Source organism: Hipposideros armiger, unplaced genomic scaffold (assembly GCF_001890085.2).
Source record: "Hipposideros armiger isolate ML-2016 unplaced genomic scaffold, ASM189008v1 scaffold_561, whole genome shotgun sequence".
NCBI classification, from domain to species: domain Eukaryota; kingdom Metazoa; phylum Chordata; class Mammalia; order Chiroptera; family Hipposideridae; genus Hipposideros; species Hipposideros armiger.
This window is the reverse complement of record NW_017731911.1, coordinates 814,090-832,997: the sequence shown is the minus strand read 5'-3', so window position 1 is coordinate 832,997 and position 18,908 is coordinate 814,090. Positions and strand designations below refer to the sequence as shown.

Here is an 18,908-nt window from a genome sequence, read left to right as displayed (position 1 = left end):
TCTAAGCTCTGAGTTCCTCTACTTAGGGCCATCCACTGGGCCAACTGGGTTCCCTTCATACTGCATTGCGGGAAGTGACTTGGGGAACTGCCACCAATGCCACATTCTGGCTGTTAATACTGTAATAATAAACTGTATTGGGCCCAACAGCCCCATGTCTTCCTTGAGCATGAAACTAAGGCAGCCTAACTTGGTAGCTTGCAAATAGGGTGAAATCTCAGACCCTTCACAATTCTTGACAAGCAGATTTAAGGATGTACATCCATACTCTTCTTTACACTGTACTGCTGCATTACATTCAGTACATCTTGGTACCTGTGATCTATTTCATGATAAAAAGAAAAAGAAAAAGACAAGACAGTAACAACTGGGATCCAAGTGTGTCCCAGAGAAAACAATCTCCATACTACACAACTATGCAAAATACCTAAGAAACAATTTCTCTTCCAAAGAAAGGGAAATCTGAGGCTGACAGAGTATTTAAGTAAAGGAAATTAGAGAACACCTTGAAATTATTAACTAGATTACGCAGAGAATACTTGTCAAGCATTTTCTATGAGCAAGGTGCTATTCTGGACCCCGTGTGTGATGCAAAAATGTCAAATACAGGACCCTGAGAAGAAAATTTAAGAGTTAGTATAACAGTATATTCATACAGATAACCAGGACCAGAGGCATAATTATGAAGTCTTGGAGGATGAGGAGCACCTCAGTCAGAGAGACAGGATTAGAATCCTGATCTCCTGGCTGCTACAGGTCTGGATACCAGGGCAGTAGGGTGCAGGCGACCAGAGTTCAGCCTCTCAAATCTAAATAATCTAATTCCAGAAATTACAGCAAGACTCAATCCTCGGGTGTTGTGTAAAAACTGAAGGACATAACACCTGTAAAATAATAAGCACAACGCCTGGCCCGCGTTAGGCATTCGATAAAGGAAAGCTGTTGTTGTTAAAAATCTTATAGCTATAGTTATTATTAAAACTAGTAGTATCTTCATTAAGACGCAGTCCAGTCGGATCTCGGACACGGGTAAAGTGTGGATTTCCACCAACAGCCCACCCACCCCCGGGAAGGTTGGAAAGAAAAAAGTGAACGCGCGAATACAGCCCGCGCCCAGCCCGGCCCCGCGCACCTCGCACCTCCCGCTCAGGCTCCGAGTCTTCGTCCGCCTCGCGCTCCCGCTTCACTCGCACAGCGGGCACGACGGGGGCCGGGGCCTCCCGCGCGCTAGCGGGTTCGACCTCCCGCTTCACGCGCACCGGGCTGCCCCGGAAGCTCGGCACCTCCGGCTCCCGCTCCCGATCTCGCTCCCGCTTGACGCGACCCGAGTTGACCCGTGACTCGGACTCGCGCTTCACGCGGGTGGAGCCACGAGACTCCCTCTTGGACCGGCCAGACATTGCAACTGCCGACCGAGTCGCCCAGCGCAGGAGCTAGGCACGCTGGAGCGCGCAGCCAGCAGCCAATCCGGAGCGCTGTTGTTATCGAGCCCAAGGCTCTCTACGAGTCGCTGATAGGGACAAATTATACTAGAGGAAACTGGGACCTACGGCGTCTCTTGTGGCCTCTTTGCGGCTGCGTGCGCACCTGAGAATGATCTGCGAGCCTACTGCCACCTTACCCGAAATTTCCAGTTTAAAGAGGCAGGAACTTTTTATTGGCTGCAGACTATCTGGATAAAGGAAAGCTGTCATTGGACTCCAGGTATCCTCAATATACTTTGTGCCCCGAAACCAGAATTGGGGGGGGGGGCGGCGCAGAGGAGGTCATCGCCAGTCTCTGGGCTTCGGAGACTGATGCCTTTTGCACAGAACTAGGTGATATCCCCAAATCATCTCCTTCCTGCAACAACCCGGAGTCTATAATTCCACATTTAGAGAGTTATTCATATTATCACAGGCAAATGCAAACATTGAACAGAGGGGACTTACAGTGACACTAATAAAGCTGAGGTTTCAGGGCCTATGACTTTCACGATTCCCTTCAGGACCTGAGACTGCTTTCTTTGTAAAGTTCTACTGAGGTGTTTTGATATACAATAAACCGCACTTTAAAGTGTGGAATTTGGGCAGCTGATTAGCTCAGTTGGTTAGAGCGCAGGCTCATAACACAAGGTTGCCAGTTGGATCCCCACATGGGCCACTGAGCTGCACCCTCCACAACTAGATTGAAACAACTACTTGACTTGGAGCTGATGGGTCCTGGAAAATCAAAAATAAAAGGTGTGGAATTTGCTCATTAATGCCAGGGTTGACGTATATACACTCTGAAACCATCGTGATTATCGAGATAATGAACCTCCCTAACGGTGTCTGCTTTGTCGCTACAGGGTAGTTTGCTTTTTCTAGAGTCGTGTATACACGGAAGCACACAGGTGACCTTTTTGGCGCAGCCCCTTTGCCTTGGCGCGTTTGATTCATCCACTTTGTATCAACAGCGTGTTCCTTTGACTGGTTCCGCGGTATGCCATTGTGTGGGGACACCAGTTTGTCCCAGTTCTAATTACAAAATCCTAATTTTGTCTATTTTTTTAAGGAGTTCTCGAAAGTGGCGCACGCTCAGACTCCTAAAAAGCCCAGAGTCCTCCTGCAGGAGCAGTTAAGACATCTGGCTGGCGGGCGCCGAGCTGGGCAGTCGGCAGGACGGCTGCAAAGCTCCGGCGCTGGGGCCCTTCCAGAGTAATCACCTCACAGCCTCTCTTGAGGTAGGTGCTCTTCGAGTCCTGATTTACAAATGAGGAAACTGAGGCACCGCGGGGCTCGGTAGGCAGCCGAAGTCGTGCAGCTAATAAAGTTCGGGAAAAGACGGAAAAGCTCCACACCGAACACTGAGTGGTGTCATGATTGCTGAATTGTTTGACGTATCAGCAGTAAACCTAAAATCTTGTTTCTTCCCCACAATGTCACAACGAAAATAAAAGTCCCGCCCAGGGCGTGAAAAGTCTGGCGCACGCCCCACCCTCCCAATCTGAGCCTGGAACTCAGCGCGCGGCGCCGCTCGGCCTCACGGCCCTTTCGGGACGGAAGGTCGGGGTGCGAGACCGGAAGGCGAGCGAGGGGCGGTGCAGAGCTCTCCCGGCGGGAGGGTGACTACTGGAGCCGTGGCGGCGGCGGCGGCGGCTCCGCGCCCAGGGCTCCAGATGGAAGCGACGCCGGATCCCGGGCCGGGGCTTTGCTGCAAGCCTGGCGGGCGGCTGGACATGAGCCACGGCTTCGTGCACCACATCCGACGGAACCAGCTCGCCCGGTACCGCCCTGCCCCCGCCGGTCCCCCACCCCCAGCCTAGCTCAGCCGGGCTGTCCCTGATTCCCGCTCGGCTCTCCGCAGGGATGACTACGACAAGAAGGTGAAGCAGGCAGCCAAGGAGAAGGTGAGAAGGCGGCACACGCCCGCTCCGACGAGGCCTCGCAAGCCTGACCTACCTGTGTACCTGCCGCGACACCGAGGTGAGGCCGCCTGTCCAGCCTGCCTCCAAGGGTGCGCTCTCTACTGGCCACCGGCCATCAGCCTCAACACACTCCCCTTCTCTATATGGGGAGGGAAAAAAACCTTATTATTCCCCAGGGTTCAGTTCATCCCGCCCCCTCCCTGGAACCTACACCTCGACGCTCCCCAATATCCGCTCAGTGATTTTTTTTTTCCCGTGGAGAACAGTAAAGGAAGGGCTCGTGGCCCCCAGCTAAACAGGACTATTTCAGGACATATCTGGGAACAGGCAAGCCAAACCCAGTAAAAGGCCTTTTCCCCCAGCTTCCCTGAACCTAGCGATCGCAACAATTAATACATGACGCTAGAGTCGTTGAGCGCTTTTAGGTTTTCTGCACATGAAGTCATATGTTTTTATAGGGCTGCGTAAGTTAGGAACTGTTAATCACTTCTGTTTCACAGTGAGGAAAACAGGTGCAGAGAGGTTAAGTAACTTGCCCAAAATCTCAGAGCTAATAAATGGCAGAGCCTGGATTTGAACCCAGACAGAGCTCTCTTTGTCTTTCAACTACCTCCCAACCGTATTCATTAGACAGATGTGCATTGTGTACCTACTGTGTGACAGGATTGTGCTGGCCCTGGAGCAGGGGTACAAAGGTAAATAAAACTAAGTGGCGGCACATTACACTCACACTCACACTCACACACTCTCTCACTCTCACTCTCCCTAAAAAGATGGGGGCTTTTATTTGTGGTCAGCAGCCTTCCTCTTTTCCCTCTCACTCTGGTTCATCCTTCCAGATGGCACTACTCACCCAAGCAACCCAGACTGTGAAGAGTCCGGTGAAGGCAGCAGTAGTGGTGGCTCCGAGCCAGAGCCTCCTGGCCATCAGCTCTTCTGCTTAGAATATGAGGCAGACAGCGGAGAAGTCACATCAGTTATCGTGTATCAGGTACGCCTGTATCAGGAAACAGCTACAGCCTGAAGGTCCTGGGACATGGTAGAAATCACTGTCAGACCCTGAGCCACTGTTTTCGTCAGGGCCAATGGGAAGTGTCTGCTCCACGTGGGAGCATAGACTGCTTGCTGGGCAGTGCTTTTGAGCACAACTCACTTCTGTGTCACACGGTGATTCTCAGTGGGCATCAGGGGGGGCTCATGGCCCTCAGTTTAGAATCACTATTACAGGGGATACCTGGGAAATGACAGGCACTGGCAAGAAGCTGTGAGTCAGATAGAGCTCTTTGAGAGTGTTGTCTAGGGACAGGGCAGGTCGCTTTCCAGAAGAGGCCAGGCCCTGAGCTTCCTGACTCTTCCTCCACGTAGGACGATGACCCAGGAAGGGTGAGTGAGGAAGTGTCAGCACACACGCCTCTGGATCCATCCATGCGAGAGGCCCTCGAGTTGCGCATCCAGGAGGAGATTGCAAAGCGCCAGAGCCGACACTGACCAGGCTGAAGGCATTCCCAGCAGGCGAGACTCTGCCCAGGGAGCTCACCCCTAATTTGGGGGTGCCAGAACCAGTCTGGGCTGATCTTGAGACACACACACATACTCATACCCCACAGCTGCCGCATCCACAGGAAAAGAGTGTTGCAGGGACTATGCCTGGCCACCTCCCTGGTAGCCACTGTTTCTTGGGTATTGGCCCATCTGACCAGCCTAATATTTTGGAATTTTTGAGAATTTTGTTTGGCTAGCTTGGTGTTCTGAAAGCAGAGACTCCAGGGAGAGCTGAGGTTTATGAAGCCTGTGCCAACATGCTTTCTCACTGAGTTCATGTGCCCTGGGACACCTGGCTACTGCTGCTCCACCCAGCTCTTTGAGCCATGTTTGCTATTTTATGGTTCTTTGCTACTGTGCTTCTGCTCACTTCCATTCATGGTTTCCTCAATATTTTTTTCAGCTTTGTTTCTCTGTTCTTTCCTTTTCTTCATCTTTTTGTATCAGAGTTCATCAGTTCCATCCACCCCCGACCTCCCAATATGACTTCTTCGCACCTCCAGCTGCTCAGGACTTTGGAGGTGTGGGGATTGGGGGGGTTCTACCTTTCTGACAAGCTCTCCCAGAAATTCTGATACCAATAAAGTGGGAGATCTTCATTTTGGGGTCTGACTTGCAAGCATGTCTCCCTCCCCTTCCATGGATTTTGCAAGTTTGTCAGCCCCACTGATTTGCACTGTCTAGATAAAGGAGACTTGGGAAGATGATGCCAGAACTAAACTGCAAGGATTTCTTGCAGCAAAACCTCCCGTGGTTAAGACTATAGAATTCTAGCTTTCAACCTCATCCCTAAAGGGGAATTTTCAAAACAAGCTTGAAACTGCCTCTCCAAATGTGATTTAACATTCTTGAATATACGTACAAAGAGAAATTCAACATTAGCAATAATTGCCTGTTTGGAACCCTAGTTGCAAACAAACAAAAAAAGACCCAAACAACACGCCAGAGGGAGTATAATGAGCCTCTTCCTCGTCTCTATGCTTTCTCCTTTCCTACCTCCCGAGAGTATATAAATTCCCAAGAGATCCTTAAAATAAAGATCCCAGGAATGTCACTGCTTTCATCTAAGTGAACATTTTTTCCTAATGCAGGGTTAGCTAAGGTCTGAGAAATCCACAAGACATCCTGTGCACTGCAGTTCCAAGCCACTTCAATTTTCTAGCACATCAGCCTAATCTCAGTGACTTGAAATTTGGGTTTTACGTGAGCCGATGAGCACTGAGACTTCTTCAAACAAAAAAGTCCCCTGCCCCAGGGGTTTCTCCACATCAGAGTTTCAAGATCAGTCTGGCTGGTGCATCTCACCAGCTTTTCTCTTAAAGGACGCCGGAGGGCACTCTTATACTACATAATTAAATTGCGGCAAGCCCCAGCTTGAAGTGACAGAAGAATGCTGGGGCAGTGAGCAACGTGGATAAGTTAGAAGGGCCTGGTTGTGAAGGCAGCCAGGGACCAGAGTGCTCCTGACCCACAGAGCTGGCCCAAGGTTAAATGCCTCCAACTTACCAGTCCTGGGCTCAGTTCTACTTTTAGATGAGAAAGTCTGCCCTCTGTTTATACAGCTGGGCTCGAAGTGCCTTTCAACTTATAATGTTAACTACCCTCCAGAGCCTCCTGGGTTAAGGAGGCTATACCATCATCCTGATCTCCCTGCAGCTCAGAGGACCAGTCATGTTAGTCTTCCAGCTCTTCATCTGATGTGACTTGGACGTAGGATTTCACTGGAGCGCTTAGGCTTGCCAGTCTTGAAATACTTTTGGGGTCTGTCTTCTCACAGCTGGATGTCCTGCTTCCTGGATTTATTACCGAATTTAGAAACAAGACCAGAAGAGGAGGTTGGGGGCATAGCACCTGAAATTTCGCCTCCATTCCTGGTTTGTGAGAAGGGAAACGTGTACCTATTGTCTTTATGTGTTTGTCATGTAATCCTCACACACTCAGGTAAGAAATTGATGGGAACTCCTTGTGTGTAATCATCTTCTTGAGGCACTTTGCTTATCAAGTGCATATAAAATATTTTCCACCCAAGAAAGCATTCTAATTCTTAGCTAATTTATGCAGTATGACCCTATAAAGCACTAAGCCTGGTACTTAAATGAGAGGTTGTCCTTCAGAGCAGGCCTATTGGTGAGGCTGCCATTGTTCCAGGCATGCCTGAAATACTGGGTGATGGCCCTCCGCCAGTTGACAGCCTTGTAGCTCAGGCTCATTGCTTATTGCCACCCCTCATCTCATCCAAGATGGTACTATTCAGTTTATTCACCAGACTTAACCTCTAGACATCTTTCAGCTCTTTTCAAAAATCGGTGCTTTGCCATTAAGAAACACATTCAGAGCATTTCCCACAAGCTCTAGAGAATGTCCCAAAGAGGACTGTCCCATGTTGTGTGGTGCAGTGGCAACAGTGTGGACTAGCTGGGGCTTTCCATCAGGCTGCTTCAGATTCAGCACTCACTTGACTAGACACATTCTTGGCTGTCTAAAAAAACAAAATATTGTCTGGTAGGCTGATAGGCATATCTCATGCCCATCCAAAATGAAGTATTTTTCACTTACTGAGGGTAAGCCTTGGATTTTAAGGTTCTGTGTTTTCTGGGCCACAGTGGGTAGGTAATGTTACAAATAGAAGGAAGCTGGGGTTTGCAGGGACTTTGGGCTGTGCAAGAATAAACACGAAAGCTCGAGTTCCAGCCAGCTGGCAAGCATGGAAATCTTTGACGAATGTAAAGCAGGAAAAGATTGTAAAGCTTTTTGTATTGAGAGAGGAGGAGCCAGTGGAGCCTAGCCAGCCAGCAGGAAGGACCAGCATGGGCTAGACCAAATGCTACTCCCTATGGATGAGCCTCTGAAAGGGACATTCCGTCTCCACAGTCTACCCGGAGGGGTACTGCCAGCTGGAGATTAGCCTGAGGAGCTGGAAGAAACTTTTTGGTGTAGTGAATATCCAACCTGCTGTGCATTTGGCTACATCTGTTGAATGGCCTGGTAGTGGAACCCTCAGTGGGTTTACAAATGTAAATGAGGCCTTTACATATAGAAGAAGGAATAAGGACAGATTATTTTCCTACCTCTGAGCTGCATTTTGGGAGAATCACCATGGAATGTTGACAATTATTTGAAACATCTCAAGCTCCCTCCTTGAATTCCTGCCCTCCCTAAGGAATTAGGTGGCTAAGAAGCCATAGGCATCCACCCCACATTTCCCCAGTGATTGGAGTGATGCTAGAAGTGAAAACCTGAGTGAATGGCTCCTCTGCCTTCTCAGAGCCACCAGAATGACAGACTAGTTACACTGGTTGTGTTGTGTTAAATGTATAAAAAGCCATACTCTCTTGTTTTCTCATTTCAATGTTTCTGCTGTGTGGATGAATAAAGTGGAGTATGCAAATAATTGGAAAATCTTGGAAGGAAGTTACTTTTCAAAGACGATATTCTTTTTAATCAATAAACTTACTATTTTTACAGCACTTTTTGCCAAGAGTTGTGAAATCACTTGTGTACGTAAGGGAAGATTAAATGCCTGCCCCAGAGTCATTCAGCACCACAGAATCAGCACTTGAAATCTCATCTCTTGCTTTGCCTGACTATTTTAAGAACTGTCCTGGTGGGAGCATAACATCTAGACTCACGTAGCTTTAGAGCTGGAAGGGACTTTAAAAGACATCTGGTCCTACTTGTCTGATAACGTAACTCTTTTCTATCAGCTACCCATGAAGAGCCCTTCTGTCACAGGAAGCTCTATCTTGGGGTAATTCTGTTTTAGGGACTACTCAGATTGTTACATTAAGCCAAAATCTGCCTCCTTGCCGCAGCTCTGGAGTACCTGTCTGGCCTACCCACTTCATGTTAGAACAGCCGGTTTAGAACCTGAATAGTCCTCTCCGGCCTCCCCCGTGATAAAGGTTGGACAGGCATGCAAACCCAGATCAACAGGATATAGTAAGTGTTGATTAAGAAGCACAAAGCTACTGAGGTAGGAAATGCTAGGGTTCATGGCACCATAAGGCAGATGAGAAAAGGGGGCCTGCTCCAATGGGCAGGAAGATGGTGCCTCTGTGAATTAAAGGCACCCGTTTGTCCTGGGGCACGGAGCATGGCCAGCAGAAGGTAGACTGCATTTTACACCCCACGGGTCCATTCAGCCGGTGTTATAGTGACTGCTCTGCAAAGCCATCCTTCTTGGCTCTGCTTTAACTACTTGTCCTGATACAATTTGGTAAGGTCTCCAACGGGTTTCCTCTTTCCGTTTTTTACCTGCCACTGGGTCCAAAAAGGTTTCTTCGTGCCATTGTCCAGCTTATCTGTACCATGTCCCCCCACAGAACAGGGCCCTGTTTTACCTTTGCCTGCCTCATCAATGCTGCGGAAGTTCAGCTTCCCACCTACTGGTCGCCTGGGCCCATGCTCCCTTCAGGTGTTGGCCCATGTTGTCTGGCAAGGGCTCCCAACAGATGCTGGGCTGCCTTTTAGAGTGCCAGGCACCCTCCTGGTAGGTGCAAGGAAATATTCCACCTTTTTCGTTAGGAAAGGAACCAGGAGGGGCTCTCTTGGCCTATAAGTTTTGGTGAAATTGGTGGAATTTATTTCCACACTATCCTGTTTCCTTTTCCCAAAATTGCTCTGGGTCTCTCACCTTCCTCTGTTGCCTACCATCACCTGACCATGTGTATCTACCTAGAATGATATCCCTTGGTCTCTGCGGCCTTTTCAAGTAAGCGCTGAGCAGTCAGGAAACATGTTTTGGACACTGACTTATGGACAGTACTCTGTGTACTTATACCCTTGAAAATGTATCCGGTGAAAGCATCCTCCAAAGTTTGCTGGGTGGAGGGAAGCATAAGCCAAATACTTAAATTTAAGGAACTGGCAGCCAAGACTTTGCGGACCCGCCTCGCCTTAGAGGCAGGCACAGGGCGCCACGTTGAGGGGGATGACCTGAAAAGTCTCACTGTAGGCCTGTAGGACTGCAGAAGGTGCCCTGCGGTGAAGGGAGGCTTCCTCCAGCCACGTGCACGGTGACGACCACAGATGGAGCTGGAAGGCGGTGCAAACCCCCGAGCTTCCCATCTCCCAGAGCTTCCACCGCAGGAACAGGGGCAACAGGACTATCCTTTCGGCATCTCGGAGTCAGAGCCGCCACTCGAGTTTCACGCCACGGCCCTCGCTCCCAGGTCCCGAAGCTGGGGCGTCACCCCCGTTGCACCGGGACGCGGCGCGGGACCTCGGGAGTTGTAGTCCGGGGCCCGGCGCCGGCGCCGGGGTCGGGACAGTGCGGACTCCAGGTCCCGGCGGGCGGCGCGGCGCGGCCTGGGGCGCAGGGCGGGGCCGTCGGCCCTTTAAACCTGCAGGGCCACTCGGAGGGCCGCAGCCGGGGACGGCGCCAAGCGGGGGCCGAGCAGTACGCAGCGACGGCGGGGCACTCCGGGGAGGTATGTACTGGGCCCCTCCCTTTCCCGGGACCCCCAGGGATCACCGGAGGCAGGTAATGTCCCGGGCCCGGGGGCTCCTCGGCCGCGGGCTCCTGGCGCCCACGCGGGCGGACGCCGGGCTGGGCTTCCCGCAGGAGCCCGCTCTTCCCCAGGCACGGTGGTGGCGTGGTTGCCTGAGCGCGGCGGATCCTCCACCGGGCCCCGACCGCTCCTGGCTTTCTTTGGCGTGGCCCGTTGACCGTCCTAAGTGCAGCGTGGTTCCCAGCCCAGCTCCCTCAGGCGAGGGAGGTTGACTCTGTCCAGATGTTACGGCCCGCCTGAGCCCCTGAGCAGGCTGGCGGCATTTGGGTGGGACGCAGAGGCTCCGGGTGGATGCCAGAGGTGGCCCACAAAGTGTGGGCGCTCCGAACCCAGGCGGGAGCTCGAAATCAGGTGGTAACCACCTTCCGCCGCCACCTCCCCCACCCCTTCCCGCCCTGCCCCCAGCTTTGGCCACTCACTGGACCCTGGACTTTGACCTGTCTCTCTCCACCAGGCCTGGGGCAGTTGATGATTTTGACGAAGTCTCTTAAGGTAGCTGGGCCCGCCCCCTCTTCCCCACCTACCTCTTGCCATCCCCCCCACACCACCACCACCCTGGCTTCCCTCCCTCATGACCGCCTGGATCCTCCTTCCTGTCAGCTTGTCAGCATTCTCCATCACTGGCCTATGGACTGTGTGAGTAAAGAGGGAGAGGGGGAAGACAATTAGGGGACAAAATGGGCCCAGGCTGAGGAGGGACAGGGGGCCCAGCCAGAACCCAACAGGAGCTTGATGGCACACACAAAGTCCCTCGTCCTGTGGCAGTCCCCAGGGTGAAACCTGGGGTCACTCTGGCTGTCTCCAAAGCCCAGCCTGGTGCCTGGGCACACAGCCCCTTGCGACAAGGTGGCACCACTGCTTTCCAACAGGGTGGCCCTGACAGACATACTTCTAGCCAGGGCAACTTCCAGAGGTCCTCTAGTTTGGGGCCATTGCTGTGGGTTCTGGTCTGGTGTCAGGCCTCAGAGCATGCCAACTTGAGTCCCTAGCAAGGACAATGAGGCTGAATGAGGCCAGAATCAAGGGGGGAGTCAGTGCCAGAAGGCTGGGCTGAGAGGGTCATGGAGGCAGGGTGACAGTTCTGCTCCCACAGGTACGCCATGGCCGTGATGAACCGCCACGTGTGCCCTGTGGAGAACTGGTATGGCGCACTCTGCAGACATCTTCATTCTAAAGCTCCCTTCATCTCTGTTCCCTCTTGGGCCGGGGCTGCTACGAGCCAGACGGAGACCCTGGGCCTCACTGCTCTCCTCTGACATTGGCGCGCCTGCCCCTCCCAGGCATGGCTTCGTGCCCACTTACCTGCTTCCCACCATCCCTTCGCCCCTTTGGCTTCTGTCTCAGGCGGGCCTTGGGAAGTGGGCTCTTCTGCTCCTAAAAAGGGAGGTCTGGGAGGGTGGCACCTGAGAGGCCTGAGGTATAGGCCGAGGGGTTAGGGGAATCCCTTTCCCCCAGTCTACTCTCTGTTCCTGCCTGCCAGGTCCTACAACGAGTCTTGCTCTCCTGACCCCGCTGAGGAAGGGGGCCCCAAGACCTGCTGCACCCTGGATGATGTCCCCCTCATCAGGTAAGGCCTGGAAACTAGGCAGGTCAGAGATACCCAAGGCCCTGATAGACTCCCAGCCCAGCCCCTCAAGCAAAGGCCTGTCCAAATGGTCTCACAGAAATAATAATTATATTAAGAGCACATAATAACAGTACTACTTGCCAATTACTGTGAGGCAGCTATTGTTTTCACCATTTTATAGGCAAGAAAACTGAGACTAAGCTATGCCATCCATTCAGGTCACATAGCTAGTAAGTAGAGACACCTAGATTTAAACTCAGGCCCTCTGATCGCCCAGCCCAAGTTCTAGCTCAAGGAAAGCCAAACCAGCCACAGGCCCTGACAGTCTCAGGGAGTCCAAGGAGTCTCGGGGTCTGCCAAGCAATTCTGGGCATTCCCTAACCTGTCACACACAAGCTCTGCTTTTTTGAGGGAGGGAGAGGACATCAGCCTGGAGCCAGTTTGTGAGAGACACTGACCCTTCTCATAAATCAGTGGCTTAAATCAGGTACAAATAAAGCGAGAGAGCAAGTGGACCAGAATGGGGTGCTCCTCCCCCTCACTCTGTCCTTGCCCTCCTCCCCTCAGCAAGTGCGGTACATATCCCCCAGAGAGTTGCCTCTTCAGCCTCATTGGCAACGTGGGTGCTTTCATGGGTGAGTTGTGCCTTTAGCCCCCCTACCCAGCCCAGTCCAGCCCTCCCCCACACTCCCTCCCCGCAGAAGGGCCCAGGAAGCTCTTGCTTAGCACAGCCTACCCATCCAAGGGCTAAAGCAAGAGGGGCCAACGGCTGAATCCCACACAGCCACCCTGCTGGCTGGAGCCAGAGAAAACCCACTTCGGGCCGGCCAACTGGCTCAGTTGGTTAAGAGCTTGCTCAAGAGTTTGAGCTCTGAGCAACAACGGTTCGATTCCTGGCCCAAGCTGAGCTGCCACTGAGCTGCCAACAGGTGGCAGGATGGCTCAGCTAAAAAAAAGAAAACCCACTTCATCACCCACCCATCTATTCCCTTCTGGCCCTCGGTGTCTGGGGGATGGGAGCTAGCAGGCTCCTAGGTTGGACCATGGCAGAGGAAGGCACCAGTGCTGGCCCCACCCATGCTTTCCTCCCCCAGTGGCTCTGATCTGCCTCCTGCTCTACGGGCAGTTCCTGGAGCAGAGTCGTCATTCCTGGATAAACACCACAACACTCATCACAGGCTGCACCAACGCTGCAGGCCTTGTGGTGGTCGGAAACTTCCAGGTACACCTGCCTACCCGCCTCTTGAACTTCCCCTAACAGGGCCTGGCTGTCTGAAGGAACCCTCAGTCTCTAAGGGTTGACCTAAGCTGCTGAGGCAGCCCCTTAAGGTTGAGGGTGGAGGAAGGAAGGCCTAGACAGAAAATGTGGTGGAGAAGGGAGAAGAGGTATGAAGGTGGGGGTGGAGGAGTGGGACTGCTTCGCTGACCAGCCCCTCTTTCTGGGCCCAGGTGGATCATGCGAAGTCTCTGCACTACATCGGAGCTGGTGTGGCCTTCCCTGCTGGGCTGCTGTTTGTCTGCCTGCACTGTGTCCTCTCCTACCATGGGGCCAGCGCCCCCCAGGACCTGGCTATGGCCTACCTGCGGATTGTGCTGGCAGCCATTGCCTTTGTGACCCTGGTCCTCAGTATCCTTCCAAGGATTGGGCAGCCAGGAACTCATCCTCTAGCCCAGCCATTCTCTCACGCAAGGTGGGGGCGGGGTGGGGGGGATGGTAACATGCCTAGTGTGGTCTTCTGCTCCCTCTCCTGGGAGGTGAGGCCTGGTCCTTTGCCCTACCCTAGGTATATATCTGGGAAGTCAGAAGGGGTGTCATCAGGCTCCCACACATCCTACTGAACATTTCCTTAGCCCCGTTCCAGGTGGTGTCTTCTTCATCCATGAGAGTTCTCAGCTGCAGCACGGGGCAGCCCTGTGCGAGTGGGTGTTTGTCATCGACATCCTTGTTTTCTATGGCACCTTCTGCTATGAGTTTGGGGCAGTCTCCTCAGAGACACTGGTGGCTGCACTGCAGCCTGCCACTGGCCGGGCCTGCAAGTCCTCTGGGAATAGTAGCACCTCTACTCACCTCAACTGTGCCCCTGAGAGCGTCGCCATGATCTGAAGGTCTGGGGAGGGTGGCTGGCCCGGCTTCTGCTGCTCCCTACCCCATGTCTTCTTTGCATTTATTTTGTACCAAAAATAATTTTGAGAAAGTATTTTGTTGGGATATAGGCTTCCTCACTCCTGAAGGAGTGGCCATCCCACACCCACCTGTGCCATAGAGGAGCAGGCCCTGGCAGCTGCCTGAGCTGCGCAGGACCCGCTCCCCACTCTGCAGTGTTATGTTTAAAGGTCACATATCCTCAGTCACCCAGCCAGCCCTTCAGGTGCCTTCTATTCCCCAGGGCTGAGGCCAGACCACTGGGGTTTCCTGCTGCAGGAATTGGGGGCTGGGAACAGCAAGAGGGATAGAAGTTGGGGGCAGGATGGTGAGCACTCCTTAAGTCTGTGGGAAGGCCCACTGAACTGCACTGGGATTCTTCCGTCTGCCCCTTACTTTCTTTAGGGCAAATAACACAGCAGAACCACATGGGTACTTTAGTACTTTTTTATATATATATATATATATATTAAAAGAATTCTAATTTGCATGTTTGTAGTCTATTCTGGAGAGTCAGAGCGGGCCTGATTCAGGCCAACTTTCCCTAGAAGCCTCTGCCCCTAGGGAGAGTCCTGAGTGCCCACTGCTTTTTGAGAGCAGGACTGCGAGGAACAAAGTATGCCAGGTGTTAGCCAAATTCCCCTCAAGGACTTGAAGCTATTCTAGCCTTTAAGCAGTCTAAAGAACTGACTGAGCTGAACATTTCACACTTCCTTCCCTTACTTAGTCTGGTTTGAAGTTAGATTCCTTAGTATAAGGGGATATGAGGAGGGGGTGGTGTAGAGAGCAGCTTTAAAATGTTACAAGCAAAAAAAGCCCCTGGGATTCCAAGCTTGACTAAAACTTATAGGGGGAGAGGGATGCAGACTAGTTTTTCTTTACCATCTTTAAGTAGCTAGACCGTGACAATTTTGCTTTCCAACCATGAACACATAGGCCCAAGCCCTGTTCAGTGGCCAAATTCTTGATCTGGACTCCACTGCCTTCAGGCCAGCAGACTTGGCAGGGAGGGATACACAGCCTGGCACCTTCGGCAGTCCAGGCCCACCTTCCCCAATAGCAGTATGGCCCTAGGGGAGGGTATAGAGCCCCTGCCCAGGCCTGTGAGCAATGCAGCCACAGGGTGGGTAAAGAAAACTTTAATGAGGATTTGAGTTGCAAGAGAAAGATGTGGAGGACGGGCACTCAGCCCCAGCCGCTCATGTGTACATGGCTCCGTGCAGGTTCTCAAGTCGGTGCTTCTGCTGCTGCTTGCGAGCCTGAAGGAAAGAGGCAGGGGCCATACCTGAAGGCCTATAGGTGAAGGGATGAGGCAGCTATCATGGAGCTGGCTCTCACTGTTTTCAGGTCCCTGGCACCTGTGTTGCTAAGGCTCTTGCCCCTCACCACAGTCACTGAGAAGGCAGCCAGAGACCTAAGGCCTATCAGGGCCTGCTGGGGTGGGAGATGAGAGCATCGAGGACATGCTAAGGGAGCTCCATTACCACCCCCTCCACATACCACCAGCCCCTACCTTATCTCGTCTGTGCTCCTCATAAGTGTCATCATCCGTGGGCAGCTCATGGCGGCACAGGGGGCAGGAGTTTGTCTGGAAAAAGCAGGGCAGTGTTCCAGCCCGGACCTGGTCTTCATAAATTAACATCCATCCCCAGCTCCCAATTCTCCCCCCCAACCCTTCTCCCTTTTGATTCCCGCAACAGTCATAAAAAGAAAGGGTCTTGAGAACTGAGCAGGGTGATGGCTGAGAGAAAGGAAGCAGTACCTTGCTTAGCCAGGGCAGAATGCAGTTGGAATGGAACAGGTGATGGCAAGGCATCTCAATGGCCGTCTCCTCCTCCTCAAATTCCAAAAGACACACGGGGCACTTGAGCTCTTTAGGAGGGAGTGTTTATCAGGAGAGCTGCTATCAGGCCGCACCTCCCAGCTCCCACTCCTAAAGGACACACTTGCCCCAACGAGGCCTGGAAAACTGGAAGACCAGTCCACAGTCTAGCTTGGGAAGGGCTGGGCTTGGCAGACCTGCCCCAAAGATCAGAAAAATTAGTGTTACCAGCCTGAGAGCCCCTGATGACTGTCCTGGGGAGGTTCTCAACAGCAGTCTTGGCAGCAGGTGGAGGCAGGTGGTGATCCCAATCTACTACCAACCCCAAGTCTTCAAAGTCCATCCTATTGAACAGTGATCTGGGAATAAAAATGCAAGGTCAGAATTTCTCTTTGCCCCCACAATTCATTACAAATTAACAGGTAAATGCCCTGCCCAGCTAGTAATAATACTAGCTACCCCCTCAGTAGTGCTCACTAGATAAAAAGCAAAGTGAGAATTCGTTTAACAGCTGCTATCAGACAACCCCAAACACGCAGGCTGTTTATTCCCGTTTTACACGAGGCATCAGGCTCCGAGAAGTTACTCAGGACACTCAGGGATGACCTGGTAAAGCCAGATTCCAGGTGGCACTGTTGGCATGCTTGGTTCTCCTAAAGAATGTCCCTACTCACATCTACAAGACCCCTATCCCGTCCCCATGACCCGCCTTCTCCTGTACCACCCAGAGCCCGCTGCCGTCCCACCCCCGACTCCCCATACTCCAGCTTTAGTCTTTCCCAGAATCCTCTGGCCTGGACGACCCACGGAGGGTCCAGATTATCAACCTCTCATCGAATCTAGCCTCGGGATTGACTCGCCAGATCATTCATCCGTCCTCCCCAGGATCTGCTGCCTCAGATAACCCGCCTTCCCAGCCAGCCCCAGCCCCGAAACCTGCTGCCTCGCCCCACCTCCCAGCCCCGCGAACCCACCTTGCGAGCTCCAGCAACATGTTCGTTCGGACCTCCTGCTGGGAGTCCGCTGGCTCGCAGTCGTGTTCATCAAAATAGGACGCCATGGAAGCCCGGTTGTCTGACACAGCAGACTGCCGGACCCGCTGGACTGCGCCTCGCAGCGCTAGCCAATAAACTAGCGAGTTGAGAAAAGATGACCAATCAGAGCACGGGAAGGCGGGCACAGTGGTTCGTTAGACGTACAGAAAGCGGAAGTATTACTTCCGTCCCCTCTCTTTGGTTCGAATAAATCATGTGACTAAAGGTTAAAGCCAATGGCAGGGTCGGAGCTGGTCAGGAAACTTTTGTTTTGGAGTCCGAGCTTAGGGTGGGTACGTTGGAGTGACGTATGGATTACGTCCGTAGCGCCCTGTGCGCTGTAGGAGTCCTCAGTCGGCTCTGCGGCTCGGAGGGCCTCGGCAGTGCTGATGCTACTAGCCTCTCAGAGAGGGAGGAGCTGGCCTGGGGGCTCAAGGGTCTTGAGCCCAGGGGAAGAGCCTGGAGTCCGAGCGCTTTCCGCTGTGTGCCATGGGACCACCGGGCACTTCTGCACTCCCTGAGCTCTAGTTAGTTCAGGAGTTGGCGCTTGATTTCTCCCTGAGCCCCACAAAACGAACAAAAACTTCCTGTTCACTTCTTCTGTGTTAAGCACAAAAGTAAAGGGTGGGGGCCAGCCAGGTGGCTCAGTTGGTTAAGCACTCACTCAAGAGTGCAAGCTGTGAGCAACAGGGTTGCCGGTTCGATTCCCGGCCCGAGCTGAACTGCCAATGGGTGGCACGATGGCTCAGCTAAAAAAATAAATAAATAAAAGTCAAGGGTATGGGGGCAAACCTCCCCAACCGAGAGAGAAGATCCCTGCTGGAGAATCTGGGGCCTTACCTGTTCATGGGACTATCTGTGTGATCTCAGTCCATTGCTCAACTCTCCCCTAGCTCCAGTAGGACTAGCAGCTTGACTAAAATAAATTTAGTAGTTTGCATCCCTAACTACCCACGAATCTCCTGGAGAGAGGAGAGGAGGAGTTGCAGCTTTAACAGGAGGAAAATCTGATAATTAACTCTCAAACATTCTAATTTAACTGATCTAGGCCTGGGTGTGGTATTTTTATAAGTTCTACATGTGATTCTAACATGAGGCAGGGTTGAAAACCACAGCACTAAATGATTTGGATGATAGCTACCATTTATTTGGCATCTAGAACCTTTACATTGATGGGTATTTTACACACAGTATAAATAATCCTCACAGTTGTCCTAGGAGCTAAGTGTCATTATCCGTTTTTACACATGTAAAACCCAAGCCTGGGAAGCGGCTTGCCCAAATTCACATGGTCTCTAAGTGGAGGCCTCAAGGCCAAGTGCTCTCCTCCATCTTTCCCAAGAAAGGTGGTAATGAGCCCAGTACAAGTAACAAGCTCTGTGCGGGGTAAAGATCCACACTACTCTCCGGTTTCTTCTAGTTTCTCTGTAAGTAGCCCTCTCTACCTAACAAGGAACTGCTTCTGTTACACACTTGACCCTGAATTTTTCTTCCCACCCACACTTCAGTCTGAGATGCAGTTAAGTAGCCCAGGCCCAGGCTGCTGGTCTTCCACAGTCTTGGTAGGGCCTTCATTCCTTCTTGCATGGCCTTTCCCCAATGATCTTTCCTGTGGTCCTGAAGGCACTGCTACTTGGCCCTGTGCAGCCCTAGAGCTTTAAAAAGTCCAAATTCTTTCCTACAGGCCAAACTCCAGGCCATCCTTTGTGACTGCATTACAGCACCATAGAAGCCCTTCCTGTTTTCATTGCCCCCTGTCTCATCTGTGATCTGGTGTAAAGCTTGAGGAAGAACATGGGCAGAGAAATTGGGGAGGAGGTGTTCAGCGTGAAAAAAGTCTATCTGAAGGTGAGAGCCTCATGACATAAAAATCTCTGAAGTGCTTTCCTCTTTGTCATCCCA

The 18,908-nt window shown here is 52.2% G+C and overlaps 4 protein-coding genes across 9 annotated transcripts in view; 2 read left to right on the top strand and 2 right to left on the bottom strand.

The window, feature by feature from the left end:
* The window catches only part of USP39 (ubiquitin specific peptidase 39), a 28,856-nt gene extending 27,357 nt beyond the window's left edge, over positions 1-1,499 (bottom strand). Inside the window, exon 1 of the mRNA XM_019623770.1 lies at positions 1,133-1,499. Coding sequence (XP_019479315.1) covers positions 1,133-1,400 — 268 coding nt within the window. The 5' untranslated portion in view covers positions 1,401-1,499. The remainder of the gene's footprint in view (positions 1-1,132) is intronic.
* Positions 1,500-1,579: 80 nt separating this feature from the next.
* Positions 1,580-8,397, top strand: CUNH2orf68 (chromosome unknown C2orf68 homolog). 2 transcript variants are annotated; one of them, XM_019623779.1, is made up of 5 exons: positions 1,580-1,704; positions 2,536-3,246; positions 3,328-3,446; positions 4,228-4,379; positions 6,708-8,397. In XM_019623779.1, exons 2-5 carry the CDS (start codon positions 3,140-3,142, stop codon positions 6,783-6,785), a joined length of 456 nt encoding a protein of 151 aa, XP_019479324.1. In that variant the 5' UTR covers positions 1,580-1,704; positions 2,536-3,139; the 3' UTR covers positions 6,786-8,397. The 2 variants fall into 2 exon arrangements, with proteins under 2 accessions (XP_019479324.1, XP_019479323.1); XM_019623778.1 differs by having other exon boundaries at positions 1,581-1,704; positions 4,754-8,397.
* Positions 8,398-9,869: 1,472 nt separating this feature from the next.
* Positions 9,870-14,640, top strand: TMEM150A (transmembrane protein 150A). 4 transcript variants are annotated; one of them, XM_019623773.1, is made up of 9 exons: positions 9,870-10,359; positions 10,895-10,932; positions 11,041-11,076; positions 11,534-11,720; positions 11,921-12,007; positions 12,575-12,642; positions 13,102-13,229; positions 13,457-13,634; positions 13,870-14,640. In XM_019623773.1, the coding sequence occupies exons 4-9, from the start codon at positions 11,584-11,586 to the stop codon at positions 14,109-14,111; spliced, it is 840 nt and encodes a 279-aa protein (XP_019479318.1). In that variant the 5' UTR covers positions 9,870-10,359; positions 10,895-10,932; positions 11,041-11,076; positions 11,534-11,583; the 3' UTR covers positions 14,112-14,640. The 4 variants fall into 4 exon arrangements, with proteins under 4 accessions (XP_019479318.1, XP_019479319.1, XP_019479320.1 ...); XM_019623775.1 differs by having other exon boundaries at positions 9,899-10,359; positions 11,534-11,581; XM_019623774.1 differs by having other exon boundaries at positions 9,893-10,359; positions 10,895-11,076; positions 11,534-11,581.
* A 633-nt stretch (positions 14,641-15,273) lies between these two features.
* Positions 15,274-17,279, bottom strand: RNF181 (ring finger protein 181). Of its 2 annotated transcripts, none has more exons than XM_019623777.1 (5): positions 16,947-17,236; positions 16,201-16,331; positions 15,913-16,022; positions 15,664-15,738; positions 15,274-15,409 (listed from the first exon to the last, which is right to left on the bottom strand). In XM_019623777.1, the coding sequence occupies exons 1-5, from the start codon at positions 17,030-17,032 to the stop codon at positions 15,350-15,352; spliced, it is 462 nt and encodes a 153-aa protein (XP_019479322.1). In that variant the 5' UTR covers positions 17,033-17,236; the 3' UTR covers positions 15,274-15,349. The 2 variants fall into 2 exon arrangements, with proteins under 2 accessions (XP_019479322.1, XP_019479321.1); XM_019623776.1 differs by lacking the exon at positions 15,274-15,409 and adding an exon at positions 15,416-15,584 and having other exon boundaries at positions 16,947-17,279.
* Between the last annotated feature and the right edge of the window lie 1,629 nt (positions 17,280-18,908).